Raw genomic sequence first — 26,215 nt, 5'->3', positions numbered from 1 at the left:
TCTCATCCTCTTCCCTTTTCCCATCCTCATCCGCTTCCCTTTCCCCTTCCTCGTCCTCTTCCCCATCCTCATCCGCTTCCCTTTCCCCATCCTCATCTGCTTCCCCTTCCTCATCCCCTTTCCCTTCCTCATCCCCTTCCCTTTTCCTATCCTCATCACTTTCCCCTTCTCTTTCCCCATCCTCATCCCCTTCCATTCCCCATCCTTATCCTATCTCCTTCTCCTCCTTCTCCTTCCCTTTCTCCTTCTCCATCCTCATTCCCTTCCTCTTCCCCATCCTTATCCTTATCTTAATCCTTATCCTTATTCCCTTCCTCACTTTCTCCTTCTCCTCCCCTTTCCCCATCCTCATCCTCTTCTCCTCCTCCTTCACCCCATTCCTCTTCCCCTTCCTTATATCCCCCCTTTCCCTTTCCCTTCCCCTTCCTCACCCCCTTTCCCCCACCCCACTCCACCCCGACCCCCTCGGTGCCGAGGAGCCGCCCCCGTCCCCCCCCGTCCCCCCCATCCTCGCGCATGCCCGTGCCCGTGCCGGGCAGCAGCGGCTCCTCGCGGGCCCTCAGCGGCGGGGCTGCGGCGATGCCGGGCCGCGGGCGGCGGGGCCGGGGCCGCGCTGCGGGGCCGCAGCAGAGCCCGGCTCCGGCTCCGGCTCCCGATCCCGATCCCGGCTGTGCCCGCGGGCCCGCCCGCTTCTGCCCGCAGTGCGGCCGCGGCGTGGAGGCCGCCTTCAGGTTCTGCCCGGCCTGCGGGGAGCGGCTGCCGCCGGCCCCGGGGGAAGCGGCGGCGGCGGCCCCGGCGCCGTGGCAGGCCCGGAGCCCCGCGGCCGGGCCCGGCTCCTCGTCCCCCTCGGGGGCCTCCCGGCCGCCCCCGTCCCCGTCCCTGTCCCCGGCGGCGAAGCGCGGCTCCTTCTCGCCCCGCAAGCCGCGGCCGGTGGCGGCGGTGCCGTTCCCGGAGGCCGAGGTGCTGGAGGATCACGGCAAGAGGCGCTGGAGGCTGGGCCGGCTGCTGGAGCACGGCGGGCCCGGGCTGATGTACGAAGGTGCTGTGGGGACGGGGAGCTGGGGGTGAGGGGGACACGGCCCGGGCAGGGCTGGCGGGGGGTCCCCGGGGGCTGTGGGGTGGGGGCTGGCGGCCCCACACCGGGTTTTGGCCCCGTGGGGTTGGGGTCGGTGCTGGGACCAGAAGCCTTGCAGGCCGTGCTGCCGTTTCCTGTTTTTTTAGGTTCACAACCCACAGGCCGTGAGCCCCCTGCACGAGTTCCTGTGCCGCAGGTGTTGTCGGGGCTGTGTAAATGTCAGGTGGGGATTTTCCCCGTTTCAGGGCCAAAAGGAACCAGAGAAATCATCAGGGCATTGTCTCGGCTGTTCAGTGCGTGCTGAGCTTTTCTCACCACTCCATTTCTGTATTTCCAAGGGAAAAGTTTTGATCCCATTCCCCACCGTCACCCTGAACACACTGCTCAGGAGGAATTGTCCCTACTAGTAAGCTTTGCCCGATGTTCGGCCTTAGTTTCCTTCTACTTGGTTATGCCACTTCGTAACAAAGGCAGGGCATCCACAGACGTGATGGCAGAAAAAGAGCAGATCAATGCTGTTACTGTAGTGGAAGGTGCTCTTACAGAGACACCTTTTGGATGATGAGCAGCTGATAACCTCTGTGTGGCATCCAGGCTGCGAGCAGCAGAAAGGAACCTTCCCCAAGGCAAAGTAATGGGTGCACATTTTGGAGGAGGAAGGTCACATGTACATAATAACATTACGCAGAGGAGGAGGGACTGCGATCTCTTACAGACTGGAAAAACTACATAGTGAGCCAGAGGGAACTCTCATCAAATTAATTTGGGGATGCCTTTGAGATTCTACTAATGATTTGTTCTTTGCGTGCCGTCTTCAAAGCACCCCCCTACTGTAGCCATGCGTAGATGCTGCTGTGACTTAAGCAGATCTGCACCTGAAGCATGTCAGGGTGCTGTGCTTCTGGAGCAAGGTAAGAATTATTTTGTGGCAGTATGGGAAGGCGCTGTCACGGAGGAAGCTTTTGCAAAGTCCAAGTGAAAGAAGCAGAGGCTAAGTAAAAGCCGGGCTGTGCAGGCTGTGTTTAATGGCATAGCTGACACTGCGAGTAGCTCTTTTCTGTGCTTCTGTAACCACATCTGTTCCATCCTTCCACAGCACAGTCAGCATCTGGAGCCTGTCCTCAAAAGCAAAGATTCTCCCTCAAACTTGTGAGTTTTGATCTGTTTGGGTAAGAAGTAGTGTGTAGTGCTGTGTCCAGGGCCTGACCCACCCGCCTGTAGGGCTAGAGGTGGCATTCAGGGCAGGTGGGCAGAGAGGACCCCTCTAGCCTGAAGCTGTGCCACCTCGTGGGGTGTGCACTGGCTTCACTGTCCTCATCTCTGTAGGTAAAATCCCTCAGAGGGAGAGAGTAACACCATTGCTTAGGAGATGGATAAAACTTCCCAGGAATCTCTTGCTTGGTTTTCAGTAGACGTTGGCTGTTCCGCTAGAGGTGTGAAGAAAAACAGCTACGAGGAATTCATTTAAAAGCAAACAGACAGACAAAAACCTCTTCATCCCAGAAGGCTGCCCCTTCAATCCACAAGGCTCAGTAATCTCTAAACGTGAATTTAGTGCTGTAGGATAGAGTTCTTGTTCCATTAATGTCAGGCCTGCTTTCTTCCTGTATGGCAAGGGCATAAATCCTGCTGAAATCAGGGGGGAACTGGAGATGACAGCATTTGGTGGTTACGCTGAGGTTATACTGAGAGACTCTTAACACCAGAGCACATCTTTAAATTAAACAGTAATTGAAGTTGTAATTCTAAGCCAGCTTCCTAGGCGCTTCCAAAGATTTGTGTTCTCCGGAAACGTGTTATTTTCAGTAATTGCTGTTCTGCAGTTGAAATTGAGTTGATGACTGATGGCTCTGTGGGGGACGTGGTGGTGCCCACTCACATGTGCTAGTAAAATTATTCACTCTTCTGTCAGAGGACAGCTACATAAGAGAGTGGAGAAAGAATAGAGCGTTAATGAGAACAGACAGCTAGCTGCCACAAAACTAGAACCAGTAGGTGGGGATCTTTGTTCAGTTCTGTACGTAACGCTCCCAGCTCCTGTATTTTGCACCTTCTGGTGTTTTGATCAGCAGTCTTCTGACTGCAGCCCAGCCCTGGCGGCTGTAGCGGTCTGTAGTAGAGCACACGAGAGCATTTTGGTTCAGGTTGGCTTTCCAGGCAAGATGCACAATGAAATATCTGGAACGTGGTCGTTGGTGTTGTCTGGAGACTGCTGATCCCTCAGAAAGCGGGGCTGCTCGTGGGTGGGGTCTTTGGTATCAAACCAGCCAGGATGTGAAACGGCTGCCTCCTCCCATGCGTAGCATCTGCCCTAAGTTAGCGTGCAGCGTCCTGAGCATATTTCTGTGTATGTCTGTATAAACGTGTGTGGGCACACAGACGTGTATACGTTGATTGTAAACCATCAGGTCACTTGATAACAGCAGTAGTAAATGAGCAGTAGTGCTGACTGGTGTAAAAAGGATGGATTTTAAGAATCCAACACATTACCGAGACACTTAGGAAATGTTGCGAATACTTGTCTCGTTTTCTGACAGCTAGCATAAAATGGAATAGCTTTGACTTGCCTCTTCGCAGAAAGAACCTCATCTGTGCTGTGGCTATGAAGGTTGCCTCTGTCTCCTTCTAACATAACAGCTTCAGGACTAGAGCTCGTTCTAGGCTGCCAGATGGTTCACGTTGTCTAGGTGCTCTTAACCGAGGGATGCTTCTTAGTGGTAGTGCTTGAAACGTGCAGTGTGAGAGCTGCTCCCTCCTTCCATGCTGATGCTTGGAGTCGGTGCAGCTGTCAGGTGCAGCGTTAAATAGTGAGCCAAAAGACCTGAACTCTCTTCTCAGCTCTTCTGCTGTCTGTTCTTTTGTTTTTTGGGGGTAGGAAGGGGGAGGTTTTAAAATATTTAGTGAAGGTCTTATAGCAGTCTTGCCCAAATTTGCCATTCCAGCAGGGGGTGTGTTGCTGAAGTAATGCATTTTCTTTCTGTTTCCTTTAGGATGCCAAAGATGGCAAGATCTACAATGAACAGAACTTTTTCCAGCGAGCTGCAAAGAAAGACACAGGTTGGTGCTTCTTGGAACGGTGGGGACGAGGCTGCTTGTTAGGAAAACTGGCATCACTCTCTCGTTGGTTCTGTCGGTCTCTCAGAAGGCAAGGCTAGAATAAACTAATTTGTTGCTTCATCTGTGCCAGAGTGCTGAGCAGTTCAGCCAAGAGCCTGCTCTCCCAGGCTGTCCCTGCCTTCAGGACACTGTAATATTGGCATTTTGAAGCTGCTCTCCTGCTCTACCCAGGCTTCGTCTTCATCTCGGTGGTAGCTGTTGAATCCTGCAGCCTGGCTGGCCGTTGCTCGCTCTCTCTTCTGTGCTGCTTCCTCATTTCTGTCAGCTGCTGTCAAGTATTTACTCAGTTGACTCAAAAGCCTGAGCACGGGCAAATCTGACCAGGGAACATGAGCAGGTGTTTGAGCAGGGGTTTTGGGGGAATTCCTGACAAACCTGCACTTCTGGGAAGACTGCAATCAAATCCTTCCCAAGCCTATGTGTAGAATTTGCTTGTCCATCACTGCTTCTGACTCTCTCTTCTTCCCTTCTTGTTTTACATAGCCCCATAGCACGCACATGCTTTAGCCTGCTCTGGTATTTCCAGCATCCCTGCTGTCGTATTCTTGCTCTGCAGTGCTGTGTTCATTGACATGCTAACACCCCAGCATATTAGGCTGGCATTTCTGGGACAGAATCAGTAGGAGAGTGACTTTTAACTGAGCTGCCCAGGGCAGATCAGGCCTTTGGAGAAAGGCCATCCCTGACTGAGCTCCTTTGTTTTGGAGCTCCTTAGCAGCATCTGCTGCACTTTGTCCTCTTCTCTTGCCTTCTAGTGGATAAGTGGAAGAAGCTACACTCTTTGCCCCTGCTGGGAATCCCCAATTGTGTTGGCTTTGGACTGCATGCAGATAAATACAGGTGAGGTGACTCTGTGAAGGACACAGCTGAGCTCTTTTGTCCACAATTGCCATCCTCTTGGGCTTTTTCTTTCTTTCCCTCTTGCTCTCTGCTGTTTCATTTCTTGCTGTTCACAGGCTCCTAAGTATGTATTGCTCCTATTTCATTTATTACCAAAATTATTTATTACCAAAAATTATGGCCTCTCCCAATAACCTGTTCCCTTCAGTCTTTGTGTTGCTGGTGAAGTCATTGCTTTTGCTGTTTCTGCTCCTCAGGCCCAGGGACATCTTATTGCTGCCTTTTAAACTTAACTCAAAAGGGGAGACGAGACTTTGTATTATGTGGTCAGCATGTCTCTCCTTTTCATAGAGTTTTTTGTTATATATAAGAAATGAGAAAAGCTTTGCCCACGTCAACATGAAGTGGGGGACAGGTCTAATCCAGGTAGAATGCTTGATGAGTGTCTGTTGTAGGGTTTCTGAACCAGGTAGGTACTGCCAAGTCCTTGTCTCTTGTAGGTTTTTGGTGTTCTCAGACTTAGGGCGAACTCTTCACTCCATCCTGAATGATGGCGTACGCCTGAATGAGAAGGCAGCTTTTCAGATCGTAGTCCGGCTGGTACGTAGAGAACCAATTCTTTCCAAGAGACTTGTTCAGAAAAGGCATACAATTTTTCCCTAATCTTTTAAAGATGTTTTAAAGCTAACCCAGGGGCTTGGCTGGGGTCTTAAAGCAGCATCACTTGAGCCTGTTGTGAACTTGAGCAGCATCTCTTGAGCAGTATGTAAATTGGAAGGAATTTGAGATAAGGAGAATGAAAGAAACCTGGCACTTGAAAATCAGAATCTGTGAGACTTGGTGCTAATGTGTACCTGCACACAGCTTCAAGGAGCTGCGTTGGAAAGTCCAGTTTAGGGAAAGCCCGTGTGCAGAAGGAATGCATGGGTCTAATACGTTGACATTTTCTGTTTACTTGTAGCTAGACTGCCTGGAGTACCTTCATGAAAATGAGTACGTGCATGGGGACATCACGGCTGAGAACATCTACGTGAACCCAGCAGACCTCACGCAGGTATGGAGCTGGAGCCGTGCTGCAAGGAAATGGCAGTGCAGGAGGGCTTGTGAAACAGGACAGAACACCCAGGATCCTGCTCTTGAGCAGGGGAACGATGCGTTCTGTGCAGTGCTCAAGTAGGTTTTGTAGTGCAGGATTGGGGAATTCACAGATTTAACACCTGAAGGAGTGGACGTGGTACCTGCCATGCCACCTGGAGTCTGCAAGAAGGAGATTCAGTGGAGGGAAGTTTCAGGCTCTGTCCTGGAGACCTATGGAGGAAGAGGAGCAGATACACAGCTCGGGGTCCTGGCCCCAAGCATTAATGCTCAGACGTGTGTTCCTTGATGTCTTGTAGGTGACCCTAGCGGGCTACTGCTTTGCGTTCCGTTACTGCCCAGGAGGGAAGCACGTGGCTCAGCGCGAAGGCAGCAGGACCCCTCACGAAGGCACGATAGAGTTTATCAGTCTGGACAGCCACAGGGGAGCAGGTCAGTCTCTTTCTGACACAAGCCAGTCAAGCTTGCCACAGAGCTGTTTCTGTGGCATTGCTCTCTGGAGCTGGCATTTGTCAGTAAAAATGCCTGGAAATCATCACCTGCAACTCAGCTTCTGGTCGGGCTGTTCCCTCTAACCTTTCTCTAGGCTGCTGTGCTGGGACTTGCCAGGTTACTCAGCAACAGCAGCAAGAGGTGCAGGGATGTTCCTGCTCCATCTGGAGCCTTGGCTTTACTGCAGGCATGCAAGGAATAGAAAACTGGGCTGCTTCCTGCTGGCTTAGCAGGGATATGTTTCAAACCAGACTGGATCCCTGCCCAAAACAGAGTTGAAGCAAGCTGGCTTTGCTCTGACCTTGAAGCAGTGAGAGCTGGAAGGGTATTTAAATTAGCCAGTACCTCTCTTGGTTGCAATGTTCACACTGGGCAAGTATTCGTGCAGGGGCTGGGATGTGCTCGTTCAGCTGTGTGGCAGCAGGCTCTCAGAACTACCGATATCCTCTAGCAGTGAAACTCTTGCATTTCTGTACTTCAGCTCCTTAGGCTTGTGCACCGTCACAAGGCTGCCTGTTTTACATAAAGAACGCTTAAAATAGAGACTTCCGAGGTTGTGCAATGCGTGCTAGTCTCTACTTTCATTTGAAGGAAAGGTGCTAGCCTCCCAAACATTTTTTCATGTGTCAATCTCCCTTCTTTCCCATCAGGACCATCTCGACGGAGTGACTTGGAATCTCTGGGCTACTGTCTCCTGAAATGGCTCTGTGGCTTCTTGCCTTGGTCTCATGATCTGAAGAACGTGGAAGCTGTGGTGGAGAAGAAAGAGAAGTAGGAGAAATCTTCTGCTCTTTTGGGAAATGCTCAGCAGAAAGTGCAGAGGAATGTTCTATGACTTAAAGAGAAACCACATGGTCACAGTACGCTATTGGGATGTGGGTTAATCCACTGTAAAGGCTGAGACTGGAAGCAGGTGGCCAAAGTTGTGTCTCCCAAACAAAAGGGTTATTGGTGAACCCAGAGTTCAGCACCATTTAGAACCTGGCCACCTGAATTCAGCCTTTTTTTGTCCCTGTTGTTAAAGGTGGGCTGCTTGAGGGCCTGCTCCTTTGCTTCTCATCTGACAGCACTCTGCACTGATTATTCCAGGTACAAAGCAGATGTGACATGCCTTCTCCGACAGTGCTTCATCGGGCAGAGAGCAATTCCAGGTGTGGGCTTGCTTTCCTGTGGGCTTCTTGTGGAGGGAGGATTGACTGTACTTGAGGTCAGAGCCTTCCCTGTGCTGGCGTGCTAGCTGGGATGGCTTCCAGTGGTGATGGTGGCAAAGCATTGCATGGAGCAGCTGACAGGCTTCCCCTGTGAATGAATCCCTTGTTTTCTTTGCAGCAAAACAAAGAGGGCTGCTGCCCATTATCTGTATTCATGAGCCTTGCTGAAGAGGCAAGTGTTCTGGGGGCTTTAAAAATGCAGGATTTGGGTCACTTCCCCACCCTATCTTTGAGTTTCATATTAGCCTTTTGTTTTCATAGACCCACAAAACAGTTTGGGTGAGTAGGGACCTTAAAGATCATCTGGTTTCACCGCCCACATAGCGAAGAATTTCTTAGATCTGATCCAAATCTACTCTCTTTTACTCTCTTTTAAAGACTCCTTGTCCTATCACTGTGCTCCTGGCAAAGAGTCCCTCTCCAGCTTTCCTGTAGCCCCCTTTAGGTACTAGAAGGCCGCTGTAAGATCTCCCCAGAGCCTTCTCTCCTCTGAGCTGAAGGAGGCAGCTCTCTCAGCCATAATGGAAGTGCTCCGTCCCTTTGTTTGCCCTCGTGGCCCTCCTCTGGACTCAGTCCAGCAGCTCCCTGTCCTTCCTGTGCTGGGGGCCCAAGCTGAACGCAGGGCACTGCGGGTGATGCCTCACAAGAGCAGAGGGGGCGAATCACTGCCTTTGTACCTGCTGCTCCCACTGCTCCTGATGCAGTCCAGGTTTTGTTTTCTTTTCTCCGCAGCTGGCCAAGGCAGGTGAGTGAGCTGTCTACAGGGAATGCAGTCTGGAGAGGCTATTTGGCAGCTTTGTAAAGATGATGGGTGGCCGTGCTGCTCTGGGCAGTGACATTCCTCATTTTGCAGATGCCCTTCAGCGCTACCTGCAGCAAGTAATGGCACTGGAGTATGAGGAGAAGCCCAACTATGAGTTCCTGCGGCAGCTCTTCAAAAAGCCACTGGAGAAGATGAAAGCATCAGCTTACGACTCTGTGGCTATCACGATAGTGCCCTAAGTAAGTGCCTGCAGTTCAGACTGCCACAGTGCAAAGCACTTGTGCCCCTGTGCTGCTTTGAGCAGTACGGCACTGCTGCCTGGTGCCGTACGCCCTGGGGTGCTGCAGGCAGCAGCAAGAGGTGAGAAGAGAGTAGGGTGGTCTGTGAACTCACCTGAGACCACGAGGCTCCTCCTGACTGTGAAAGCAGCACTGTTCTTTCACCGTTCCCTCCTAAGAGGCCAGTCCAGTGCTATGCAAGGCCAAGCTTAGCAGTTGTCACATCTGTTTCTTTGAGGTTTTGAAGAAAGGCGTAATACTTGCCACCTTCTTCCAGGTGCAATAAAGGCTGAAGTTTGCAGGGCCCTGAAGGTGCTAACAAAGTACAGATTGATGTGGTCTTTTTCTTAAAAAAAAAAAAAAGAAAAAAAAGAAAATCCAGAATCTGGGCTGTACCTTTTGTAGTTCTTTTTCATAAAGCCAGCTTCTAGTGCAGCTCTGTAGGCACAAGTGCTCTATTTTGTCCATGAAACACTTCATGCCAAGGTGAAGGTTTGATAAGAGATACAATACAAATAAATACAAAGACAAATCTACGTCTAGTCTGGGCCTGCCTCTGGATTAAGCAGGAGCCCCAGGAACAGATTTCTGGGAAGGAATTGTACAAATGCTGGTTAATATTCCTGTTTGTGCCTTTTCTTTTAGATCAAGGAAACTTGGACTGGAGAACAGAGTTCAAAACTTTCTGCAGTGTGAGCCCCTTTTCAGAAGACATTTAACTTTTACCTACCTGGTTTAGAGAAAGACTTTTTAAAAGCGTTTTCCTCTAATTTTAATGTAACATGCTACTGAATGCTGAGCCACTGCTGTAAGAAGCTACTGTGAAGATGCTCCTGCGTGGCAAGTTAGTGTAAACAGCTGGAGAAGTGCACTCTAGCCACCAGGAGAAGGGCACAAAGAAACTAAATCAGGGACTTTTTTAAGTGACAACAGTGGCAGTACGTTGTTTTATAATAAACTTTACAGACAAGCACCTAAGGCCCCCTGTCATGCAGTTATTTGTCATGTTCAAGGCATTTCTGGAGGCTTTCTTTCTGGGGATGCTATAGAGTTGTGATGGTGATTTGAGCCCCATCTAATTTTTTTTTTTGCCATGTAATGGCAATTTGCAGGATGCTCTCCCAGCTGCTCATGCTGTTCATGTAAATAGCCTACAGGCTGTCCCTTTTGGAACTCAATCCTAACAACTTGGCTCAGAGCTAAACCCTGACTTCATCCCTAAGCAGTACCTTAACTCTCCAAGCCCCAGCTCAGTGCAGTAGGCGAAGGGGATACCATCCACAGAAGTAATACAAGGAGCCATCTATTTATACAAAAAAAAAGTTTTATAAAAAAGTCACTACATTGTGTGTATCTGAACTGTTGCCATCTGCCACAGTAAATTCTAAACAAAGGAAGAATCATGGAGTCCAGTTCCAGTGTTAAGTTCATTGACATCTCCTGGAAGTCTTATACCTTGGTATTTGAATGCTCACTATGTTTTTAAAAAGAAGGCTGTTTTCCCAACATTCACAGGCTGACAGAGCTTTAACCAGGGTTGGCTAGGCTGGGGTCAGCATCACTATGGATACAGCACAGAAGATAATTTCTTTGTAAGAAAAGTAGATGCTGCCTTTGTGAATTAGGATCCAGTTACAATAAAAATTAAGTTAAGGCTTTCTGTACGACAGAATGTTTGCCATTACTAACTTGATGCCTGTTTCTAGTGTTCAAGTGATTTGTGCTTTATTTCAGGACACGTTAATAGAAATAGCAAGGAAGACTGTGCAAGACAGGAAATGAAGTTTTGCCACTGGCTGGAGGTGGCAGCTTAACCACACAGTTCCAGCATAGACTAACAGTTCATGGAGATCACATTACTGTAGCATCGGGCAGTGAAGCATAAGGCACAGGAGGAGGATTTTTCAGGTGAGGGAACATATGGCAACTAAGGCCTGAGGCAAATAGGGCTTAAAACCATGTGAGAGGTAGGTTAAAAAAATAAAAGCTCAGACCTGCTGTGAGCCTTCATTTACCTCTTGATTGTATCCATAAAAACCTTAGATCAGTGCAGCAAAGAGTATATATACACACACACAGACAAGGGAAGCACCAGCTGACTTGATATAGTACCTGGCTGGAAAAAAAAAAGGCAGCACAACCTCAAAAAGGTTTTTCAAATGGAAGAATTCAAGCATAGTGTTACATCTAGTAACTTGGCAACCAAAAATAAATTCCTTTCTTTTATAGTGCCAGGCCTCACAGTGAAGCAAGGGACATGACAAGTTTCCTATCACCAAGAATTAACTGGTGAGGTATGACAAGCTATAACATTTCATCAGTGGAAAAGGATCTTAATTTGCACAGGACCAGACAATAGGGGATACTTAAAAAAAGACAGATATCAAGGAAGGAAACAGCCCAGAAGTGAGCTACAGAATTAAAAGACAGGCTTGCAGATCATTGATAGGCAAAGTTGAGGGGAAGGGCTCTTTTTGGAGGTATTGTCAATTATTCACTATCATCCCTGTACGACTATGACAGAAATACTGTTTCCAGGAAACCTAGAGAAGTAAAAAGCGTGAAGTCAGAGGCTTAAGAAGCCCAAGTTCACCCTTCCTTCACTGTGTTCCGCTATGTTTTTTCGTTTGACTTGCCTTCTGTCACACTTGCCATCACTAGACCTAGCACACACTGACTGTAAACATGATTCCAAGTAACGAGGCAGGCATGGCTCCTTGTTCATGGCGCTGCCAAGAGACAGTGCTGAGGTAGGTTTGAGAGGTACTCCACAGCTGCCTTCTACAGAAGATGTAGGACTAGCACCATTGATGGAAGAGTAGCCCGAGCTCCCTTCCCGGTTAGGGTTTCTTGGGGCAAGGTATGTTGAAACTCTTTGAGTGTCATCTGCTGTCTTGGCCTTCCTCTGCGGTGCCGCATGCTCGGACCACTCTGCAGAGAGGTTGTCTTCATCGCTGGAGTCCTGACAGCAGTGCTCCGCTGGGTCCACGTACACCACCGTCACATCCAAGATTCCACTGGGACCTGTCACTGCAAGGGTGATAAAAGGGAAAGGTTGGTTATGACTTGGGCATCACCAAGCAGGCATTCAGCACAGTCAAGCAGAAAAAAAACCATACAAATATGAACTGTGTGTCTTCTTACACATGGACAGGAGGGTAGACCGTTTCCCCCTCAGCCTGTTTGGATAGGTACTGCCTAACAACTGCTTGCAAAATGAAAGGCCAGTCTCTGCATCAGCAGAACAAACAGATAATAATGTTTAATTGGCTACAAGTGATCCCATTCATCAGGTTTGGCCTACTGTTGTATCTGAAAATACTGTCTTGAAACGCTAAGCCACTACCAAAATCCTTCATTATGTTCTGAAGCAGTATGTTCCTTTTCTTCTGTATATTCCTAAAACAGTTTAACAGTTATAATCACTGGGGAAAGGGGGAAGAGTTCTTCCAGCTGACCTTCTGCTGAAAGTTCAGGCTCCTGGTGCCTGAGAAACAGTTTTAAGCAAAGATAACAAGCCAGTTTTAATTCTTGTCTAGTTTTTATAAGGAGAATAAAAGCCTCACCATCTCCATCTCTTTCGCCTTCGCTTTCCTGATCACCTTCATAACCTGAGCAGGAATCTAAACTCCAGTCCAGGAAGTTGTCTAGAAGGCTTTCTTCCTGGGTGGACAGTTCAGCTGTAGGTGTAGTCACAAAGCTGCCTCTGTCATCCTGAATGCTGTCTTCCCTCCTCCTGTAGCAAAGAAATGCAGAAGTCACGCATTAAAAAAAGAGATCTACTTTTCCAGCTCTTTTAATAGGTATGCCAATTAAGGCGATTACAGAAAAAATGATCTTATCTAAGAATAGAACCTGAGGATACCAGAGGGGAGGAAAGAGGAGACATCTTCGTGTCTTCAGAGACATTTAAAGCAATGACTTATACTAGCCTTTTAGTTCTCTTTCCAGAGGGAGAGCTAAGGAAAGTCTCAATTTCCACCACATTCGTGTGCAAAGGACTGGGCTCCGGGTCCTCCTGTTTCACACCCAACACTGAGCAGAGCTGGCTGTAACTCATCATCTGAAAAATAAAGGGTCAGTAAGAATTAGATCAAGTGATTCCCTCTGCCAGGAGACAGCTATTTTATCCTTATTTTTCTAGAAGTAAGCTATCCTGGTGAGTTCTTCCTACACGTTCTCAACCCTACAGTTGCAATCCCAGCAGGGGAAGTTTAAAAGCCACAACTTTACCTAGTTGTTCTCGCTTCCAAAAACCTGAAGTTAAAACCCACTTCCCCTTATGTGAAGTTTTGTACATCCTGCCACATGGTAGCTTTGCTCCGGGTGTCCAGCTTCAGCAAATGAAACAAAGAGCTAACCCACCTTTTCTTTGCCTATTTCTTCATAACGCTCATCTTCAAATCGTTGTTTCACAGCAGTTAAGGACACCTGCCTATAATCCTTTGGGACCTCATCATGGAAACTGCAAAGACAGATTGAAGTCCTAGTCTTAGAATGAATTACATGAAACAGTGACAGCAAAACCTAGCAGTTTATGTGCATTCCCTCTGTCCACCTTAGCTCTGTGCTGAAGAAGTTGGCATTTCACCAGGGAACTAACTTGAGGACCACCAGGTCTTTGTAACCCAGGGCCACTACCAGGACAAACAGAGTAACTGTCAGTGAAGCGGCCCCTAGACTTCAGTGCCTCATGGTAGAGAGAGCAAGGCAGTTTCCCAAAGCCACCTCCTTCATGGGGAAGGGCTGCCTATGGATGCAGCATGGATGCGAGAGCTGGAATACACACACTCATGTTTCGTCCCAAAAGAGTTCCAGAAGTCTTACCATTTTTGGTGGAGGCTTAGCACACAGGGCAACAGGTCTTCAAGAGAGAAGCCAGTGCACTCAGACAACTGGCTGGTCCAGGGATGTGCTAGAGAAGAGAACAGGCATTACCATTTCATGTTCTATAATCAGATTTCTTTATGGGATAAAGATCAAGCGATAACGATTGCCATGAGCTTTTGCCTCTACACAGTTTAAGTTAAGAATTAGCTTCAAGGATAGCTTTACGTGAAAAACTTAAGATATACCTAAATATAATCCTACATCGTAGACAATGGCAGAAATCTTCAGACTTGTTTAAACACTGGACTTGCATTGGCTGATGCTAATACTCTTGTTCATCACAGCTATTAAGAAGTCAAATAGACTGAACTCAACTCTTAATTTTTCAAATTTTACACCTGTTCTCCTCTCCACCTGGCCTCCCCAAAGTGACTGGGACATCTTGGTTAAACTCCAAGTAAACAAACAAAAGGCACCCCAAAAGGGAAAGGCAGACTGACATCCGACAATCTGCTCCGAATGGGCTTTCCTTACCTTGACCGTGTAGTATCTTAGCCAGCAGCAGTGCCGCAGCAGCCAGGCGAGCTGGGGAATACACAAAAAGGCTTGTGTTTAAGAGTGACAGTTCGCAAATGAAGCTGTAAAGGTGCAGAGTTCTTCTCTCCAGTGAGACTATGTTTGACAGTACTTCTTTGTAGTCCACAATAGTAGGTATCTAATACAAAGGATAACAGAGGTTGGCAATACAAGACAAACACGAAGTATTTAGAACAGTTGTTTCCAGAAGACATCATTTTCATTTGTGTTTTTTCCTTTTTTAATACTACACTAACATTGAAACATTCTCCAGAAGAAAAGTGTCTTCAACTTGTCTCAAGAGACCTAAGTATTAATCTCTACAGAAGGAGAGAGAGCTTTGCACCTGCATGCTCTTAAACATGCATGGCCTCCATAGCTAATAAAGAACATCTGCATAAAACAATAATGTCTTAGATAAGAAGCACTAATTACAAGAGCCCTACAGGCAAAGTATTCCCTCCACTTTCCAAACTCACCCTTATCTTTCCCTCCAGGGCAGAAATGATCTCGCCCATCATTCTCACCAGGTCTTCATATTTGTATGTGTTGTCCGTTAGCCACACAGCTTCCCGTATTGTCAAGATCTCTTTGCTGATGAAACTGCAACATCAAAGAATACTAACAGTTAACCCCAGAAGAGAGTGAGCTTGTGCACTTATGCACTATTTGTTTCTTTCTGTGGCCAATAAATGCATTCAAGAAGGCCAAGGAGTTAAACTTTAATAAGTACCTTATAAAGTCAAGTACTGATTGGGAAAGAATAAATAGCAATTCTTCATTTATTTCACCTTTTAGCTCAAACCACCTACTAGGACATTGCTAATTCTTCATTTATAAAACCTTTCTTAGGTTAAGATGCAAGATATTGAGGTAATTAACAGAGAAGAGTAATTATCCACCACATCCTTCTGTTCATCTGAGCATAACAGACTGAACTAGGTAACAACACTGCTGCAGTTGTTCCTTATAGGGATCCTCATGCTGATGAGAGTGTGAAGGATTTCAGTTATTGATGGAATGCATTTAGGCTTATCCACCACTATGGAGTTGTTTTCATATTAAAAAACATGTTCAAGGAATATTCTGTGCCTCACTTGCAGAGACTGGAACTGTTTGTATTTGAATTCAGTTCAAGCAGCAGTCATTGTAGAGGGAAGCCAAAGATTCTTTCCAGTACTATTATTAGCATGGGGAAAAAAGCTTGAGCTGCACAAATGAATTTGAATGATCACAGTAACCACCTCTCAGCATGAGTCAGAAACCCTACCGTGTGCAAATAACCATGCAGGCTATTCCCAGAAGTTGGAGTCGGGATCGAGGTACAGGTCGCAGCTTCAAATAGCGATCCACACATCCCACTGTCATGTGCAGGCACAGGCAAGAGAAGTCTTTCATGGTAGCCACTTCCACCAGCCAATCAATCAGGATATACCTAGATGGCAAAGACAGACACATCCCGCCCAGTTAGAAGCCATTCAAATCAGTCCCAAACACCCTCCCTTTCCCTAGTTTTCTGAATTCCTCCTCCAATTAAAAGTTCAAAGACAAGACCACAGCCCTGTTTAAGTGCCTGACCACCCTCTCGGTGAAGAGCCTTTTCCTGATACCCAACCTGAACTGTGAGACAACTACTGCTCCACTCGCATGAGAGGGCACGGCTGTGGTTACACAACTCCACACTGTGCACAAGGCGTTCCCACCTACCCCCAGCCTGCCCCAAGATCCTTCCTCCATCCCCTAAACAGGAGGCCAGGGAGCGTGCCCAGGCACCGGAGTGCTGAGCGTTCACACTGCCGACGCACTAGCTTGCACCTGATTGCACATAATGAACTGCAGAGGAGTAAAGCTAAAGATTTCATCTTCCAACAGACCTCATTCTAGGTGTGCTTCCCCTCTACAGATGTAAAGGGAAATAGTTTTTTGCTGTGTGGCCTGACTCCCGGATCTGAGTTTTTACCTCATTGTTTCATTTATTCTTTTCTGCACAGTGAAGATACTTTGCTTGCTGATAGGAAGGGAGGCTTGAAAGATCTGAGACACCATTTCACTGGAAGATTTTGGCTCTAATCCTAGCTGGTTTCCATTCCCACAAGCTTTGGCTAAAGCTATCTGTAGTAGAGAAAACACAAAAGAAAGGGTTTTTACCAAATGCAAAATAAAGCAGCTTAGAATGGTCCTGTAATTTTCCTGTTGAGAAGAGGGAACAAGAGAAACTACTTGAGAGAACTGCTAGATAATTTGTAGTTGTTAGTCTTGCTAAAATACCCAACACTGCACATGTAATTCAGGGGCAGGCTTTTATGTCTATCACAAGCTTAACCCTTGGATTGTACCAAGGAGAAGTGCAGGATTTTCCAAAGGAGGGTGATTTGCAGAGTATATATACACACACATATAGATATTATTCAGCAATTTTGACCCTGCTTCTGAAGGGAGAAGTCTAAGCCTATAGTGACAGCGCATAGATAAGACCAAATGAAGATAGCTTTCTGGTGTGGGGGTTGAAAAAAAATAAATAAATTATCTTACCTGTGCTTCCCAGCAGCCCTTTGCTGCATAGTCCCGTAGCTTCCTGAGACTTTGGAGGTACCTGCCAGGATCTGACATCTGTAGAGGAGAATGTAAACACATTTCAAAAACCATTACCTTTACAGAACAAACAGAAGGACTGAAGTACTAATATCTAGAGAAAAAAACAGTACCTGCAGGTACCTCTATTATTTCAGCAACCTGCCTGTTCTGTTTCTCACCATGACAACACTGTTTTTAAGAAAAACTTTCTTCAGCTCTTGCCCAGGGTCTTGCAGGAAATGAGACAGGTTACAGGAGATTCCAACATACTAGTTTTGGCATTTTTTTTTTTTTTTAAATGAAAACGCAGGCAATCTCCCCACTCTTGTTCCCAAGTGAGCAACCTGATCACTGGCCAGCTGTCTCTATGCCTTTAGTAGGCTCACTATGAAAGAACTGCTAACACCTTTTACAACTACTTGTAGACTCATTTACTTTAAACACCAAGACAGACACCAGAGCTCATTTGTGAATGTTCTTACTATTCTTGGTTATGAAGAAAGTAAGATTTGAGAAACAGCGATGTCTTTCTCCATATGTTCCTTGCACAGGACAAAGGTTCAGACATTACAGTGAAAATTTTTTTTGAGAAACAAAATTACTTACAGCAACCTTTCTGTTACTTTCCCAAAGGAGGTAGGAGCTGTTTAAACAACCCTGCTTTGAAGATTCTTCAAACATTTCAAGGGACTCTTTCCTTTTTTCTTCATCCTAAGAAGGAAAGGCGTGACTGTATTTATGCTGTCCAGACAGATCTCAATACTTCAGAAGCTACAGAATGGCTCTGTACTAAGAACTGGAGAGCAGAATCAACAACTTGTGAGTCCACTCCAGATTATGAGGGCTGCTCCAACATCCACTCAGCATTTAAAGATTCCGTCTCAGGAAGCAGTGGTTTTCCTCAGCCAGACAAAATCGTTTTACCTCATTCACTACTGAAGGCCATTTTTGTGTGTTTGATGCTCATTATGAATGGAAGGCTTCTTGACCACACAGCAAGCCCATAATCGTGCTAAAATTAATGTAATTGTTTCTAAAATTGGATAAACTAAGTTGATAATGTTCCTTTAAACAATTATTGGGTTAAGCCCACGAGAGCAGAAATTGTTACGCCACTTGAGGAAGATAAGAACATTTGGATGACTTTTCTCTTCTTCACTCGAGGCAAACACAGCATTAGCATCAATAAAAGTCATTTTCAGAATCCTCAAACATATCAAATCAGAAACACCGCTCACCTCAAAGAGACTCAAGACCTTAGCCAAGCAGTAGAGAATAGATCCTTTCTGAGCCTGAAAAAAAGCATCAAGATAAAGTATTGCTAAAGATAAACAAGGAACAATAGCAACTTTTTGCTATTAATTCCAGAGTAAAGTTGTTTGCCTTTCATTCTTTCATTCTTCCCCCTGGCTTTTCTCAATGTTTTGTCATCTTTGAGACAGTACTGAATCTCTCAGAAGACACAGCACAAGGCCTCTGGTACTCATGATATACTGTGTACTTTGGCAGCAGATTCATTAAGATGATTGATCCTCAGTCACTTAAACAGCAAGAGCATAGGAGCTCCTTGGGGAAATGAAAACAATTTTTCCAAAAGAAGTAGGTGCAGCTACCAGCCTGTCTTAAAGTCAAGGGCAGAAAGCAGTCTTACCTTCTCCAACTGACACTCTGCTTTAAGACTCTCAAAGACCACAGCTTTACAACAGCTTCCACTCAAGGACCAGGGAGGACGAATAAAAAGCCAGATAAATGGGGCTGCGCACAGATTCAAACGCTCTGCCAGACTGAAGAAATGAGATGCCTTTAATCCATTCACTTCTGCACGACCTTCATCAGAGATGGACACTAAACAAACAACAATAAAAAAAATGGAGAGTTCAGAGTTTATTCACAACATGATTTTGGCATTTAGTCAGGCTGAGAGAGAAAATGAGATACCACCAGGAAAAGATTGGATTGTATTTTCCCCTTAAAGCTTTAAAGATCAGGGAGATGGCAAGAGAAGACAAATCTTATAATAATTAGTCTGTAGGAACATAAAGCCCTAAGCCCAGGAGACATTCTACAAATACCAACACTCAAAGCAATGTTAATTCCTGTCACTGCACAAACGAATTAGTGTGCAAGTTACCTGCCTTGCTAGCACCCTCAGCAAGGAGGTTCCTCCTGCCATCAGTCCCTTTTGTTACAACCAACAGACTAGTTAAGTAGCCAAGTTTGACCAGGAGTTTACAAAAGATGACTTCTAAACATGAATTCGTAGGCTTTGCACAGACTCATTTTGTCGTTTTAAAAGCCCTGTGCACCATACACCACGGCACTGGACACCTGGCAGTTTAGTGCCCAGTTCTTAAGTTGTACTGAAAGATAAAACTGAAGAGGCATGGTGACACAGAAGACCTAACCACGCATTTAAGACAGCAAACTGGCTCTGAACATCACTGCTCTAGAACCTGAGTACAAAAACATCATTGCTGAAGGCACTGGAGAAATAGCTTTGCAAGTCGCCAGTGAAAATGATGAGGGAATTAGTCTGATCTGTAGCTACAAGCCATCAGCTTGTCTTTATTTCTTTCCATTATGCCGTCTTCCCCAAGGACCCAAGCACAAGCTCCCACACTTACAGCCTTCATTGTACAGGTATGCTATTCCCAGCTTCACAGCAGCTTCAAAGTTACCCCTTTCAGCAGCCCTGAATGGGAACACAGAAGATACCTCAGGTTGAAGTCAGTAGGTGTTTTCAGGCCCACATCAGCAGACAAGTTACTTCAGTGGAGGCCAAGCTGTGAATCTGCTGTTCACCAGCCACCAGCATACGTGCTTTCACTACCTAACTTAAAGGCAAATTATGCTGTGGCTTTTCTTGCTGCAACCCTTTCATATGTCCATGTCCAGGATAATTTGACAATTCACAGGAACAGTTTCCCAATCCCAAGCAACATCCCCAATACAAGATTGCAATAATATGCTTCAGTACTTGCACCATCGAGGACATGCCTCAAGCCCTTGTGCTCCTCCCTTCCAGACCAATTTTCAGACAAATCTTCTTCAGAAAGAAGATGATACATGCATCAGAGCAGAGGCAATAACCAGAAGCAGAACAATTAGCATGACATTTATATTGATTCATCGCCTTCAAATCAGATGAGTAAGACACTCTCCTTCCTTTTTATGGTGCTTCCTTTTTTAATTTTATAAATTACCCATTTAAACTGCACTTGTTTTAACACTGAATTTTATCTGCTTCAGTACAGTGGGTTGCACAAGAAGTGACCAAAACAACCAGGACCCAGAAATACAGTTATGCTCTTGATCCTATGATCTCATTTGCACGTTCCTATGGAAGCACTTGTAACGTTTCAGTTAATGTGTCATGTTCTAACATGGAATACTAATGCCCTTGGAGAGAAATAACTTCAGTGTATGCAATTATTTGCAACTTACATGTGAAATCAATAATTCTTCATTGCCCTATGGAAAGACTTCCATAACAAAAAAAAAAAAAAAAAAAGGGTAGCCAGATTTCTCACTTGTAGTGAAGATTTATTAGAGCTGTATATCTAGCTTGAAACATCCTCCTCTACAACTTCAGGGGAATATTGATTCTTAGAGCTTACCTTTCAAACACTTTCAGGTTTTTTGGAGAAGGCCATACATCTTCAAAACTTGCACATGCCCAAACACTAGCATGATTATCCACAAGGTATTTAAGATGTGAGTGCACCTGCAGGGTTGGGGAAGAAGTGTAAAATAATAATTGTTAAAGTAAAGTGACCAAAGGAGAAATAGTTCTTTGTGATCTAATTTTATATAGGTAACTAATTAATCACAAGTTGATCATAACTCTCTTGCTGTCTAACCATCACTAAGGCAAAAGATGCTAAACCAAATCAACTTGTTCAGTCCCAGTGAGCTGGCAAGACAATTTCCACAGAAAAGTTGCACAAATCAAACAAATATCACTGCTACTCTTTTGAAGCTTGGAGTAGCAAGAAATAAAGTTACTAGGATACCAAATACCCAGCTACTGCATGTATTTTTTGCCTTCCTTCAGGTTTACTTGGACACAGACTTTCCTGTATGCAGTCCTGGCTCCTAATGGCAGAAATAAGCCATTGCATGCGACAGAGGAGAAGCACTTGCAGACTCACAGCTCTGACCGAGAGGATGTCCTCAGCAGGAAGGCCTTTCAGAACATGAAACAGAACGTCCTCGGGCAGGCTTAGCAACGTCAGGACGCGGGGCCGTTTTCTTATCCTCCGCTTTGAAGGGAAAGAAAAACACCTGGAGCACCTACAGTGAATCACTGGGAAACAAAACCACAGAACACCTCAGTTAGTGATGAAATAGTACAAGAAAAAAAGGCAATAGTACAAGAGAAAAAGGCACTTACAGCGTACATGCACACACAAACATGCATCTGATCAAGTACCTATTGACTGCAGCATATAATACTTCTTCAAACAGTAACTGTAGAGATTGAGCCTGTCACAGAATGCTGTAAGACTCAGCTACGAAGAAGCGACTGGTTCAATTTTTCTTAGTTCAGTTTAGTCAGTTAAGCTGAGATGCTCAGGAAGGATGGCTCCTGCCATTCAGCTCAAACACTCCTCATCCAGGAGAAGCCTCCTGCGCCCTAACTCCACCATTTGCCTGTTTAGTTAAACTGTCACCACTACAACTCCATTTACCTCCCCCACCTCCCAACTTTTTTCCTCCTCAATTGATAACAGACCTTGAAATGTGACCGGCTCGATTAGGAAGTTAAGACCCACTAAACCTGCTGACGCCAGAAGCCCACCTTCCTGGGCAGCCAGTTGCTGCCACGGGTACTCAGAGAAGAGCTCTAAGAACCAGGAAACCTTTCTCTGAAGTCTTCACCGTTTTGTAGAGCTCACAGACCAGGGCGCTGGCTACTTTTGTTGCTCGTTAAGAGTTCACCCTCACTGCATTAGCCGAGAGGGGCGAACCCAAGGGGAGCACAGCGTACTGCTCTCTGAGGACAGGAAACACAAACCTTTCTCCATCTGCTACTGAGAGCACAGTGCTGGGCTGCCACCCGGACTGAGGGCAGGCAGAGGCTCGGGCAACAGAGGCCACTGCTGAGACTGAAGGTGGCTGAACGTTTCCTTCACAGATGGGGGGCTCCAAAACTAAATTCTGAAGTGAAAGCCTGAGCCCCACGAATCAGAGGGCCACTTAAAGGTCTTTGTATTGGCCACAGAGGGCTTCTCGGTTGTACTTTTCAAATCTGGTTCAAGTCTCACACAAAAAGAGGTTATACCTGGGAAATTTATTTAGTTTTCTTCCAAAAGAAGCATCCTAGGAGACTCTCTGGCTCTGCTGGAGACCCCAACACTGTGCTGCACGCCTGAGCTAGCGCTGCCGGCCCTATTCTCACCGGCTCATTTCTCATGTGGAGATATTTTGAGGTAGATGAGAGCACCGGGGTGAGAGCAGCACTGTAACACACCAAACCGCCCTGTCTGATCTGTGGGGGCCAAAGGCAGCAGCTGAGCCCGCGGCACCGCTCCCTGCTTCTCCCCACGGTGAGAGAAACGGCTAAAGGGGGAGCACGGGGAATTTTTAGGGGGTGTTCTCTCCCTTTTCCCTTCCCCTCGACCTGCTCCTCCGTAATTCCGCAGCCGGGGCCCAGCGCTGCCCCGCGGCTCCCCCCACACACAGCGGGAAGGGAACGGACAGGACCCCCGCACCCTCCCCAGCTCCACAGGCCCCGGGGGGAGCCCAGCCCGAGCCCTCCCGGCAGGGGCAGCGCCGCCGGGGCCCGGCCGCCTCCGGGAGCCTCCCCGCCGGTCCCCCCCGGCCTCCCCCACCCCGGGACGCCACCGAGGTCCCGTCCCCGCCCCGGTTTGAATTCCACGGGAGCTGAGGGGCCGCGGGGAGCTGCGTGTGGGGGTGCCGGGGCGGCGCGGCCCGCACTCACCGCCCGCCTTCATCGCGGCGCCTCCCCGGGGACCGAGCGGCGGCGGCGGCGGCGCCCGGAGCGCTTCTGAGGGGAAGGCGCCGCGGGGGCGGGGCATCACTACGGGGGGCGGGGCTTAGAGGAGGAGGGGCGGGGTTTAGTCGCGGAGGGGCGGGGCTTCGCGCTGCCCGCTCCGTCCCCGGGGCTCGGCCACGCCCCCTCGGCGCTCAGCGAGGGTCAGGGAAGGAGCGCGCGGCCGGCCCCGCCCCAAGCCCCGCCCCATCCCCGAAGGCCCCGCCCACCCTGGGGGTGGTGGTGGTGGCGGAAGCCCCGCCCCTTTCCGCCGTCGGCCCGGCTCCGCTGAGCGACGCCTGCCGGCCGCGCGCACTTTTTTTTTTAAACACAGCGGGCCTCCTGATTGGCCGGCGAGGCGCGGGGGGGCGGGGCCGGGCCCGCCCCGCGGGCCGCGATTGGGCGTCGAGGATGCGAATTCGAATCGGGGCAGTTGGCGGTTCGAGCACCTCGCGGGCACGGCGGCTGCGGCGCATGCGTGCGGAGAGCAAGGACCCCCCCCCCCCCCCCCCCAACATCCCCCCCACCCCGTCCGCCGTGTGCGGGGCGGCCGTTGCCATGGCAACAGGCGCGGCCTGCGAGCCCGCGCCCCTCAGGCGGTGCCAGGCGGGGCCCGCAGGGCCCAGCATAGCTTCAATAAACTTTATTTGGTAGCGTGTCTCTGAGTTTTATTTAAGGACACCCCGAGGTTTTAGGAGCGTATTTCATCACACAACATTCTGGATGCTCCCACGGGAGGAGTTGGGGGGCTCTGAGGTATCACCGGTGCTCCAGCTTGGTGGCTGGGGGAGCCCAGCTGAGGCGGCTCTGTGCCTTATTTCGGGGGGCTTCCCCCCTCGTGCCCACCCCAGAGCCGTGCAGCAACCACGGGTGTGAATACAGTCCTGAATGCAGGAGCTGCTGTGGAAGGCTTCCCCCCGTGCACGTCCACCACCTCCATCCACATTGCTGCCTCACGTTCCTGGGGCATGGCAGAGTGGCATCGAGCACTCATGAAATATTTAGCTCCCTTTAGCTGGGAAGTGTTTCGAGTGTAAGAGTTAATCACGCTGTCGGCTTTTGTTCCTTATTTCTTCTCCCCCTCACAGCTGTTTCTGTCAACTAAAAATAAGTTGAGTCAGCAAACAAAACGTGAATAATCCGCTCCGCGCAGAAAGCTAAAATACCCCCGGGAGATGCTCCGTGAGTCATGGGGCAGAGTGCCCTCAGGTAGATCTCATCCCTCCCCGAAACTGGAGCAGCAGAGGAAGGCAGGCCACGGGGAAGGGGGCAGCTTACAACAGAAACCCAGGCGGGCACACAGAGCTGGGAGCTGGCAGTGAGGTGGCAGGAACCCAAAGTCTGTGACTGTAGATGCAGGAAGGGTTTGGGGCAGGGCATGGCAGCAGTGCTCTGACACCCGAACTGGTGAGCTGGCCCCAAAGCAGCTGCAGCTAAAGGGATGCTGCTTGCCAAAAGCCAGAAGATACCATTCTCCCAGTGCTTATTACTGGAAAGGCATTGCTCATTTACTGGAACAACTATGCCGACCTTGTGTGGGCCTGACACAAAGTCAAGTGAAATTAATGTGGGAGTCTCTCTGCGGCTATCTTCAGAGGGTTTATAGCAGGTTTACAAAGACAAAGGACTTCTAATAAGATATATTACTCAGAGCAATATTCTGTCTTTTCTGTGAAAGTGATAATTATGGTTGAGATTTTCAGCAGTGGTGAACTTTGTCCTGGTTTGTCCTCTCTGGAATCTGATGGCAGAACATCCAGATGGCTTTATTTCTGACATACAAGATCAGAGGCAGACCAGTGTGCAGTGGGATTTGTGTTGCTTAAACATGGCCATCTGGCAAGAGCTTTGAAACCCTGTGGTGTCTGCAAGCCCTGCCTGGAGCCGGCAGGTTGGGATGGGAGAGGGACCAGGTTGGGATGGGAGGGGGACAAGGCTGGATGCACCTCTCTCACACTCCTGCACTTCTCAGCAAGGCATGACACAGATATGAGTCTTTCCCCAAAGAGAGGAAGGCTGATTCATGTGTGTTTTAATCACTGTTGCCTGAGCTGGATTCCCCTTGTTTGCCGTGTCTCCACTGAACAGCAGAACGTCTTTCTTCCCTTCACATCTGTTGGCTGTGGAAGTGAAGCTAAACACAGTGAAAGCCTTTTATTTGCCTCAATTGTTGTGATTTAAACAAAGCTCAACAAAGATGTGAGGCAGTTCTTCTGGGGGCAACAGATGCTGCTACACTTGCTCAATCTTCAGCCAAGGTGTTTACTCCTCTCATGAAGTGATTCAAGGGTCTGAGACCATGGCATCTGAGCATTATGTGCATGGCCAGCAAATACATTCCCTTGGCAAAACATCTTTATTTCCAAGGCAAGGTCTGTTGGGCTAGGAGACAATTTTCTTACAGGGAAAGAGATTCTCATAGATGCCTACAGCCCATCAAGAGCCCTTTCTCCAGCAGGCGCTGATAAGTTTGCCTGTGGCAGATCAAGCAGGAGGGAGTTGAGGAGTCCTGCCACCACGGTGGCGGCCCCGTCGCTTTTCTGGGCAGAACAGGCTCGTCAGAAATGTCTGTCCACTTGGTTTCCTTCACGCATAGAATCTCTTGTTAGATTTGGTTTTCCTGTATTAGTCTTTAAGTTCCCATGACATTTAAAGTATCGTCTGTAAGTTTGCTGAAATATACCTGTTAATAAGGCATATATCAACTTGCATTTTTCAAAATCCATTTGTGGATTAAGAGGATATACATGTATTGCTGCTGCTCATCAGTGTCCCCTTTCTCAGGAATTTCAGCTTTTTAAGCCTCTTCATATGGTCAATTATGAAAGTCTTTTTAGAGCTAGTATATTTTTTCACCATAATGTTTACGTGGATTGTGATTAGATTCATATATGCAGATTTCAAGGAGAGAGCAGAGATGAAGAGTTTCAGTCGAATAGGTCTTATCACAAAATGATAACAACGAGTGCAGCATCCCATCTGAAGAACAAATTAACAAGCCACTTAATTTAGACATCCAGAATGTGTTCAGCTTGTTGCAGACAAGCAACTGAATACTAAAGGTTTTGTTGCATGCCATTGCCAACATAATTTCATTAAGCTTTACACTAAAACAGCACTTGTGTACACTGCACAGTGGAGTGCCATGGTTTGCAGAAGTTCTTCCCCCAAGACAGGCACTGTCCAAGATAGTTCTGGAGCCAAAAATGAAATGCCTGTGGTATTACAGTTTACAAGGAAGCTAATTAGCAAACTGGAAACCTAAGAGTAATTAGCTCTGCTGCAGCAGCATCACAGCTCTACTGCCTTCAGGATCTAGCATTTCTGCAGGGGCTGATGTGGTGCCATTTCAAATCTGAGGATGCCTGA

The 26,215-nt window shown here is 47.7% G+C and overlaps 2 protein-coding genes across 2 annotated transcripts; one reads left to right on the top strand and one right to left on the bottom strand.

Moving 5' to 3' along the window:
- The first annotated feature begins 516 nt into the window (after positions 1-516).
- VRK3 (VRK serine/threonine kinase 3) lies at positions 517-9,849 on the top strand. The gene is made up of 11 exons (XM_032197785.1): positions 517-1,039; positions 2,172-2,224; positions 4,066-4,132; positions 4,948-5,032; positions 5,533-5,632; positions 5,994-6,086; positions 6,427-6,559; positions 7,270-7,390; positions 7,709-7,770; positions 8,684-8,832; positions 9,517-9,849. Exons 1-10 carry the CDS (start codon positions 517-519, stop codon positions 8,830-8,832), a joined length of 1,386 nt encoding a protein of 461 aa, XP_032053676.1. The 3' UTR covers positions 9,517-9,849.
- A 334-nt stretch (positions 9,850-10,183) lies between these two features.
- Positions 10,184-22,808, bottom strand: CCNF (cyclin F). The gene is made up of 17 exons (XM_032197784.1): positions 22,796-22,808; positions 21,003-21,157; positions 20,469-20,575; positions 19,476-19,543; positions 18,503-18,696; positions 18,090-18,143; positions 17,458-17,562; positions 16,810-16,887; positions 16,238-16,389; positions 15,548-15,712; positions 14,757-14,880; positions 14,236-14,416; positions 13,699-13,786; positions 13,237-13,336; positions 12,804-12,934; positions 12,438-12,607; positions 10,184-11,901 (listed from the first exon to the last, which is right to left on the bottom strand). The coding sequence occupies exons 1-17, from the start codon at positions 22,806-22,808 to the stop codon at positions 11,438-11,440; spliced, it is 2,349 nt and encodes a 782-aa protein (XP_032053675.1). The 3' UTR covers positions 10,184-11,437.
- Between the last annotated feature and the right edge of the window lie 3,407 nt (positions 22,809-26,215).

The sequence above is a fragment of the Aythya fuligula genome, chromosome 15, assembly GCF_009819795.1.
Source record: "Aythya fuligula isolate bAytFul2 chromosome 15, bAytFul2.pri, whole genome shotgun sequence".
In the NCBI taxonomy this organism is placed as follows: domain Eukaryota; kingdom Metazoa; phylum Chordata; class Aves; order Anseriformes; family Anatidae; genus Aythya; species Aythya fuligula.
This window is presented reverse-complemented; position numbering and strand designations above follow the sequence as displayed.